This window comes from Haemaphysalis longicornis, unplaced genomic scaffold, assembly GCF_048455015.1.
Source record: "Haemaphysalis longicornis isolate Haplotype H1 unplaced genomic scaffold, Haemaphysalis longicornis Haplotype H1 scaffold_2, whole genome shotgun sequence".
In the NCBI taxonomy this organism is placed as follows: domain Eukaryota; kingdom Metazoa; phylum Arthropoda; class Arachnida; order Ixodida; family Ixodidae; genus Haemaphysalis; species Haemaphysalis longicornis.
In genome coordinates, this window is record NW_027526295.1 from 222,317,168 (window position 1) to 222,326,896 (window position 9,729).

The window sequence follows — 9,729 nt, forward strand, 5'->3', positions numbered from 1 at the left end:
GCTGAATAAAAAAACACTACTATCCTCATCCTCCATTTTATCATCATCATCATCATCATCACTGGTAGAAGCTGACTCCCCCCTCAGGAAAAACCTGGATCCGCCCCTGGTTGCCGCTCAGCAGAGGGTGCGGGCAACAAGTATGAGCATGACATTGCTGGCGCGTCGTAAGGCTTAACTTGAAGGTTGCCAAAAGTCTCATACAAAACATGGGATGTTAGCAAAATGTCGCGCTTTGAGGTCTACCACCATCAAGCAGTACCTATTGGAAAAAGTACTCGTACGTCAACTGCGGGTAGCAGTTGACGTCGTAAGACCTCAAAACGAAACATCAGGCCTAAGTTCTTGCATGCAGCTAGCAGTTCCTGCTATTACTGATACACATACCCACAGTGGCTATTGGGCGACGGTTTACAAGTGGGAATGTATGCTGCCATAGCACGCAAGTAATCTGTGCCCATACTCAACCCTTGTATGGGCATTCTTGTATGGGTATCCACAGTGGGGCGCTGGACAATGCCTTGTAAGCAGGACTGTATGCTACTTTAGCACATCCCATGATTGGCACAGCTAAACCGTATGCACATTTTTTTCTTTTGTACAAAAGTGTAGTCAAGTTTCTCATCTGGTTTTGCACAAACAACACGATTTAGCGCCAAACTACATCCTCTGAATTGAGCACATAAAATCTGTTCATCTCATTAAAACGGCAATCAGGAATGGCAAGAACATCAAGTGCAGAAGGACTGCTGGAAACACTGGAAAACAAGTTTGCAGAGACGTTACATTTCCTTGTGATCATGGTAGACAGTATCAGGACAAAACCTGTGAAGATATAGCCACCTTGAACAGCCTTCAACATCAACAGGGGGCACCGGGGTCAAGATGGGTGACACTACAATTTGGAGGAATTAAACCATTGCCAGGCCCTCCTAGAAGTTCTCGACGGCATCAGGTCTTGCCTTGAAAATTTGGCTGGGAAACTTATGTTGCATCAGTGGATAATTGTTGCTTTGCCGAGTGACATACAAGCAGAGGGTGAAGCGCGCTGAAGTCAATGTGTAGCTGCTAGCCAAGCAAATCAGGGTGAGAGCAATTTGCGTAGCAAATATCTAATCGGTAGATGGAATGTGAATTTATTCATATTATGTGTTGCAATGGTGCAATAAAACGGCCTTCTTAGGCCAAGAGAGTTTGGGTAGGGCAACCAGAGGCAAGTGAAATCTTGAATGTCCCGTCAATGCTATTGTGTTGTCAAGCCTTTGTGCTGTTTCCCTACCCACCACCTCCCACACACTGACTATATTTTTGCTACTTCTCTATCTTAACTAAACTTGTAATGGACTCGCTTCCTTTTATTAACACCCCATTTGTGTCCACTGCAGAACAAAGGCTTTTCTCAGAGATTTCCAACCACTCCTGACACAGGTTTTTAGAGTCCACTTTTTGCCCCCAAAGTTTTGAATTTCATCCTTCAATCAAGTCCTTTGTATATTCCCATATTTCGATTGCTATCCCTTGGCAGCAGTTCTGTTCAATAGATGGTCCACCCGTTGGCCATCATTGGCATTACACGACTTCCCCATTTTTTTTTTTTTTTTTTTTGCAATACATTTGAGCTAAAATGTCCTCTCCCCAAGTGCAGTCTCAACAGCACACAACAGATTACCACAGGTCATCAGGCCTGGAACTTGCAGGTTAAGTGGGTGGAGGATATCGAAACAGGCCAAAAAAATGAATGCATAAAAGCCAACATTCATCACTCCCAAACAACTAAACCCTTTCTCTCAAAACCCCTGAAACAAATGTCAAAGACAAGCAATCAGTGTTCTTGTTACGGCAATGCTTATGCATAAATAAAAGAGTAAAGGACACCATTCGAATATTTTTTCATAAGTACTAAAGAATAAACAGGCTTAAATGCATAACCAAGGGACGATAGATCACAGAATGCAAAAATTTATTCCTGCCCGATACCTCATGGGCAACTAAATTAAATACAATACCACAGCCAGCTTAAGCTGCTAGCTGCCACAAAACAAGAACAATATAGCAGCGACAGGCAGACAAAAAGAAATTCAGAAAGTAAAGAGAAAAAACAAATTTAAACACTGCTGAACCAGGAATGATAACAATGGCGAATGTTCTCGGTCAGCTGACTAGCTTGTCTTCTTGTCTTCTCCGGAATCAGAGGTAGGCCCAGAAAGGCCGTTGGCAAGCTTGGCTTGGTCGGCTCCGTCTATGGTGGCATCATCGGCAGCCTGCACAAAAATAAAATAAAATAAAACCCATTGCGGATCCCATGGCTAGCTGGCCTAACAAGGCCACCCATCATACTTAATTTCAATAATTTTCACATAAAAGAACTACGCCTGAGAAAACATTTCAAACAGACAAACAGTTCTAAAACCCCTGCCTGATGTGTGAAGTAGCATTTTTTGGAGAACATTTCAGTTCCATAAGAAGCTTTTGGCCAAACAGGCAGGAACCATAAATTTTAGTAGGAACTGATCATGTGCTGTTGTAATACTGTCAAACAGATAATTTCAATCTCGCTACAATCATTCAATACGTAAGTTGTTACAATAAAGAAGGACTACTACTTTCGTGCTTTTTTTGGCTCCATAGTATATATATCAACTTTGTAACACAGCGTAAACACACAAGGACAGAGACAATAAAAAAAACACACAAGCACTGACTATTAACTAGTTTTCTATTCAACAAAAGAACATAGAGGTAATACTGAAAGAACATGAGCATTACACATGTGCTTCTTTCTTAAGAAAAAAAAAAACAAAAAAAAAAACCACTTGGTAGTAAGTGCTTGCGTGTCTTTCCATTGCCTCTGTCCTCAAGTGTTTGCACTGTGTTACAAGATGAATTTGTACAAACTTGTCCAAACCACTACGTTGCTCACTTGCCCTAGCCGCTATGTTACTCCGGCATGTAAACCTTATATGCATCAACAAAAATTCACTTGTTGTTGCTGGGCAGCCACCAAACTCAAAAGATTGGGGTGACAAAGTACTTGTCCGGCAGCCAATAAAGCTTTATTCACTGAGAAATTTAGCAACTGATGCCACAATTTTAATTCTCCCACTGCATAACACTTTTTGTGATGTCAACGATGACGTACTGGAGGCAGGTATGGAAGGTTAGCACGTCAACCTCACAGTGTCTCTATCCAAATGCTGCAATGCAACAAAACCTGTAAAGTGTTATGAGATATACCAAAACGCACTTGGTTGCTGCCAGCCTTCTTAGATGATACAGCGATGCTGCTGGGCGCAAGGGTCAGCTATCGTTTTTTGAAAGCAAGTGTTTCATGAAACATTGAGTATGACTTAACATACGGGGTTACGTAAGTGGCAGTGTCATTTATGCCAGTTGGCTGGTGTTGCGTAAAAATAGTGTGCACAGCCACAGGCGTCATCTACAAGAGGGAGCGGGGCACATGCCTGCTTCCTCGCAGGGGACGACGTCTTGCACCTCCCTCCCTCTGGCTACCCAGAGAAAATTTCCTTTCTGCCACCCTCCTCCTTCCTAAGAAATTATAAAAGGTGGTTCGCCGCATGGAAAAAAAAACCTACATGTACATGTCGGTGTTCTCTATTGTGTCTTGTTGTGAAAAAAAAAATCACGCGGATTGGCACTGGTGAACGCACCGCCGTGAAACTCCTTGCCATCCCCCCTTACAATGGCATTATGAAATAGGTTGGTTGTTAGTGTATGTTTCAAATGTTCAAAAATGAGGGGTTTAGTTGTAACAGCGAGGGAATGTCAGAGGTGGTACAGAGCATTTTTTCATGAAGCAGCAAAAATGGGAAATAATCTTCACATGTAAGCATACATTGACACTGATGGGGCCTCATTTTCCCAATTTACAAACATAAATGGAAATAAGCAGTGGCATAACCGGGCATTTTTTTCGGAAGGGGAGGGGGGTGCTCAAACTTTATGGTAAAGGGTGTTAGGCAGGGAATCGGACATAAGCTCAGGCCAAAAGCTTATTGGCCAAAAGCTCACCGGGCAGAAGCTCACCAGTTTCTTGGACGGCTAAGACATAACCTCACTCGTTCTTACAAAACCTGTTGCGAAGCAGCCAGAGCTATCATTAGGATCATTCTTCGTGTTTTCCTCCAGGTTAGTGAACTTGCACCAGAAAGTGTTAACGTAAAAAACTTCAGTATTACTGTTGGCGTCTCCAGCCTCCTAAAATATTTATGTGCACAGATGCCACCTCCAGGTCCATAAAAATAACAGGATAAATGGTAAGTTTCCACACATGCATCCTTTTATTTCATGCACGCAATCATGTGTACATATATATATACATATATATATATATATATATATATACATATACAGTAATTCCTCGTTAACTCAAAGTCGTAAAATCCGGTGAAATTTTTGAAATAAGCAGAGTTTCGAGTAAAGCAAAATGCCGAAAATTTGTGGCCAGGTCACTGAAATAAGAACTAATATTGGTAACAAAAGATCCACTGCACAGAGGAGGTTTCTTAATAAAGGGAAAAACGTCCACAGGAAGAACGAATTGTTATTATTGCGGAAGAAAGAACTGCATGATGCTAGCCTGTTCCACGTTTCCCCTGGTCCCAGAAAAATGTGCTCGAGCTGCTCAATGCATCGCATCAATTCTTGGTCACCACAGCCACATTCTACCTTGTTGCAAAGCAGGCCCCGCATCTCTGTTTCTGAATTATAGGCACTTATCAAGGCTCCTTTTCGTCCACATTATCAGCTGCATCGTCCACAGCTCTCTCCAACAATGTAGGCGTCGGACAGCATTCCGGTAATGGGATCCTCGACCTTGTACAGCGCAAATTTGCCGTTCACGACCGCGTTCGGCGCACAGTGGCATCTACACGTTAGAATGGAGATGTGATCATGTGCCTGTAGCGAACTTTGCCTTGTGTCCTCTCGTCAAAATTTACAGAAATCCGCAGTCCCCTGAAAAAAACATTTCAAAGGGGGGGGGCAAATACATGGCGCCTATGGGAGGTAAATGCACGGCGAAAAAAAGTTTCGGCTTAACCAATATTTTGAGATATCTGAGTTCAAGTTAATGGAAGACGAAATTGGGCTGCCTGCCGTGTCCCTGCCCCCTCCGGGAAAATGAAAACTCTACGACTACGTGCACAGCGGATGGCAGGAGGCAGGGTTTCACATGAAAATGTACTGGTTCATGTGTTTATTTGGAATTTCTGGAACCTTTTTACCCCACCATTCTTACTGCATAAAAAAATTATGCACGTAGCTCAGTCTGCAAAGCTTCGATCTGTGTTTAATTTGTGTTTGATTTTGTTAGTCTCGACCAATCACACAAGTGGATCAACTCAAGTGCTGAAAAGTAGGTGGCGAGCTGCATGCCTCCCGTTTTTTTCTTCAATACACAGTTTATTTCAGTGAAGTTTGTGTTAAAAATGGTATCAGTGGTATTCTGATGGGGCAATATTTTGAATGAACCAAACATACATTTCGTCTTCATGGCCCCTTTAATAAGCAGCGCTGTGTCTTTCCCCACTGCTTTTACTTTACGATGGCAAGTACAACCAGCTGAATTGCTCTGATGTGGTAAAACTACAAACCGAAATGCATGCAGGGGGCCAAAAAACAGCAAAGTGCCACCGCTGTTCCCACCACCTCACTTGAGTGTGACTTACAGTGCTCGACTTCTCTTTGCCAGGCGCATCTCCGGCAGCGTCCATGCGGATCTCCTTCTTCGCCCATGGGTTCCAGATGGAGAGCACAATGGGCTGGATGAACCGGTACCAGATGTACAGCAGCACCGGGGCAATGATGCACGGAATGCACACCATGGCTAGCCGCCTTAGAGTCCCCACCAAACAGCTGCGGGCAATGGCGACCAGGTAGTACAGTTTGAATGGATGATTTAGCCTCAAAGAATAACCATGCAAGACAGAGCCTGACACTCCCCCACTTGCTGCTACAAAGAGAGGACCAATCCTCACTGAAAGGGCAACTACAGAGACATGCATGCGACATTAGCGATGTGAAGATCCTTCCGTGTCGCACACAACTTCATCACCCTTGTCAGTACCTTTCACTCATGCACCCTTTGCGAAGACGATGACACCGTGTGCCACACTGTGGGTGTGCCCCGAAAACACTTATCCCTTTCATCGATCGATGAGAGGCAGCGTTGGGTGGTGGAATGCATTGCAAAAGTCCTACGCCCAGTGGTCACAACCTCCCCTAAATTTTCAGTATGCAAATTATTCCTCCTCCTCTTCACTGAATTAAGGGCCAGCGAAATTCTCCCGTGAAGTACATGGGGGGAGCAGACAAAGAGGACAGCCACTCAGAAAACAAAGATCTGGCGATGGGAGTTCAACCTAACGCAACCTAATGGGGCGCTTCATTTATAACCGTGTGGAAGCAAGTGTCCGGTGATCCAGACGATGAAGGTTAAGCTCTGGTTTTTTACATTTGACCAGGATTGGAAAACTAGAGCACAACTGAACTCTCAAGATAACAATAAGAAAACGGCCAATCCAAGTTCCTGACATTTATATCGATTTCCGCGGCATACAGCCAGAGCAGAGTGCGAGGCGCTTCCGTGATGCTCTCACGTTGAATGACGCGGGTGATGTCACCAGATGACGTCAGTCAGTCGGTGCGGGAAATGCCTCAAAAAGTTGCATCTCATCGACATGTATTTATATTTATCAAGCCAAATTACGCACGATTTGCGTTAAACGTGCCCGGGTTGTGATTTCGCCACGGAAATTTTTTGAATGGTCTCAAAACTGCAGAACGCTTCATCACTTTTACTCTTCATTGCATGGAGGAAAAAGATGCTGCATTGGATGGAAACTCAACTGCGCTGCCGCGGATAACTCCGCGGACCATGGGGTGGCCTGTGAGCGTCTTTGCAACACGTGAAAACTGAAAAGTTCGATTACAACGGGGCTGGAGGCCCCTAGTTCACGCCTCAAGCGATCGACTGGTGCTCCTGATTGGCCTTCAGCAAGCGCAGTGTTTGCTTAGATGTAACTGACCTAAAATATTCCAAGAAGAACTGCCTGTGAAAGAAATTCACTGTGATGCAATTAGGGTGCGGTCTTTCAACGCACATCACACGCTGCTTGTACGGCAGGGGTGCGGAGACGTTGGGTCACTTGTAAAAAAAAAAAAAAGCAGTAGCGTTTTGTTCGATAAGCACATTACAGAGCAATGCTAGGAAGGACAGTAAACGTAATGGCGTCATCTTAAACAAATCTTAACATTCCCGACGGCTAACGAGTCGCAGCGAGTTGGGTATGCAGTAGGACCGCGATATGCTCATGCGAAAAACAGCGGGTTGTTGAAACATGCACTACTCACCTGGCGTACGGAAAAACTGTACCGATGAAGTTTAATAGCTCGAAACCTGTCCCTGGCCTTAGTGAAGTAACTAACCGTTACATTACAGCTGCATTCGCGTGGTTTTGTGCGCTTCTCCGGCTTCTCCAGTCGCGCTGATCGCTTCCTGTTGACGACAGCTGCACGGCTGCACAGCCAGGCACAGCTGCCTTGCGCCTACTGCGCCGCCAAGCGTGCTTCATGATGTCCGAGCTAAATCGTTGAATTATCGGATCGGTCACATAACGCGACGTTACTGCGTTTATTACAAAAAATATGTATTTTGGCTGAAAAATTCGACGTATTTACGCACTTTCGACGCCGACGTGTTGGCGCCTTTCTGCGCTTTGTGCCCCTAGAGCAATAACGCGCTAAATTCAAACGAGACCGACGCCAAGACTGACGGTCCGAGGTCTTAACGATAGTGACGTTTATGTACATGACAAAATGATGAGAGCTCTAGAGGGTACGAAAGTTAGGTATGGCTGTTTATACCTCCAGAGTTCCTCAGACTCCATCAGTTTCCTCCAGCCCATGGAGGCAGTCCAAGTCCCGCCCCTCCACGTTCTGCGCCACACGCGAGCGAGTTGGCGCAGGCACCAAAGTCGTCCACGTGCACACAGCAAGGCCTGTACAATTGACGACGTCGACGCAGCCCTTTTATCCCGTGCCCAAACACATGGCGCCCTCGTGATGGGAGGACGAGACGGGGCACAGCATATAGTCGTTCATCCCATCTTACAGTAACACGCCCGACTCAGTACTATCACGGAGCTTGTAAACCAGCGTGAAGAAGCAAGAAAGCTCCAGCATTTTTATATACCTGTAGCCGCAGCCCTTTATTCCCATTTCTGTAGTGAGCCACCCGTGACTTCCACCACGGCGGTACACAACAATGACAACCAATAGGACAACAAAACAACGAAGCTTTGTCACCATGGCCAGCCAGCGCCAACCTCAGAGAGAGAGAAGCACCTATAACTACATCAAAGACTTTCTTTCAGACAGGACAGCTGTCATACACGTGGGTGACCTCGTAACCCACATTTTGTCGGTTGGAGGAAGGGGTACTCCTCAAGGAGTCGTTCTTTCGCCAACCTCAGATACCACCATCCCCAAAGGTTACTGCGCATTGTACACTGACGCAGCTCTTCTAACGCACAGAGGACGAAGCGCTTTCGTCAGTGCCACACACCTGGAGCTTAAAGACACGCCAGACCCGCTGCTACTGGAGCTCCAGGTTGTATACACCATTTTCCATAAGCAGCCGGGAAAGGAGGAAAATACTCGCAAACCAGTTCTCTCAGCGGTTCTCTCGCAAACCAGTTCTTTCATCTAAAACAACTTTGATATTGCATGGATGGGACAGCATAACCACATTTCACTGCATTTCGTGTGGCCTGACAAATTTGACTTAGGTAAAGCGTCTATACACACCTTAAATGCAGCAATAAGCACACTGAGCAACTTTTGCAAGACTAGCAATTTTGTTATTCAAAATAAACATGACAAGTCAAAATAGAATAAAAGGGGACCAAAAGATGTGGGAGTAAATAAAAACTTGATATGCATAAAAGGCAAAAATTAGAAACAACCCATCCTATTTGGTTTCCATAGCAATTAAAACATGCTTATAAAAATGACTAGATACTGAATGCCTTTCAGCCTTTCAATGTTATAGCGGAAAAAAAAAAGTCAACTGCAAGAACTAAAAAGAATGATCATAAAAAATAAGTTAGGGATCACAGAAAATATATCAAAACATGTGCATTACAGCGAAAACTATATTTAAAGTGGCCGAGTCTTGATGATGTTTGAGAGAGAGAGAGAGAGAGAGAGAGAGAGAGAGAGAGAGATAGAGAGAGAGAGAGAGAGAGAGAGAGAGAGAGAGAGAGAGAGAGAGAGAGAGAGAGAGAGAGAGAGAGAGAGAGAGAGAGAGAGAGAGGACTTTATTGAGGTACCGGCAGTCGGGGACGGATCAGGCCACGCAGGGCTTCACCGTCCCGTAGTCTTCACCGCTCACCGCGGCGTCGGGCCGACCCCGAGGTCTGCGTCTGGTCGGCGCGGGCAACTTGGAGTGCCGCCGCTGTCGCCCCTAGCCCTCGCTCCCGCAGGAGGAGGCCGAGGGGAGTGCGGGTTCCCCTTTCGCCTTTGCCTGTCCAGTGCAGCCTCGAGCCGCTGGATCATAGAGATCATAGAGCCGCTGGATGGCCCTTAGCTGCTCTTCTCGCCCCGAAGAGCGCACTGAGTCCGCAATGTCCGGTGGGAGGATCGGCCTCCCCGCACTTGAGTCGTGGACCGCACATCCCCACATCAAGTGGGCCAAGTCTGCTTTCACAC

At 45.6% G+C, this 9,729-nt stretch overlaps 1 protein-coding gene across 1 annotated transcript; it reads right to left on the reverse strand.

The window, feature by feature from the left end:
* Nucleotides 1-1,943: 1,943 nt before the first annotated feature.
* On the reverse strand, nt 1,944-7,518 carry LOC144169974 (UPF0729 protein C18orf32 homolog). Its single transcript, XM_077699452.1, has 3 exons — nt 7,372-7,518; nt 5,688-5,874; nt 1,944-2,261 (listed from the first exon to the last, which is right to left on the reverse strand). Exons 2-3 carry the CDS (start codon nt 5,841-5,843, stop codon nt 2,160-2,162), a joined length of 258 nt encoding a protein of 85 aa, XP_077555578.1. The 5' UTR covers nt 5,844-5,874; nt 7,372-7,518; the 3' UTR covers nt 1,944-2,159.
* Between the last annotated feature and the right edge of the window lie 2,211 nt (nt 7,519-9,729).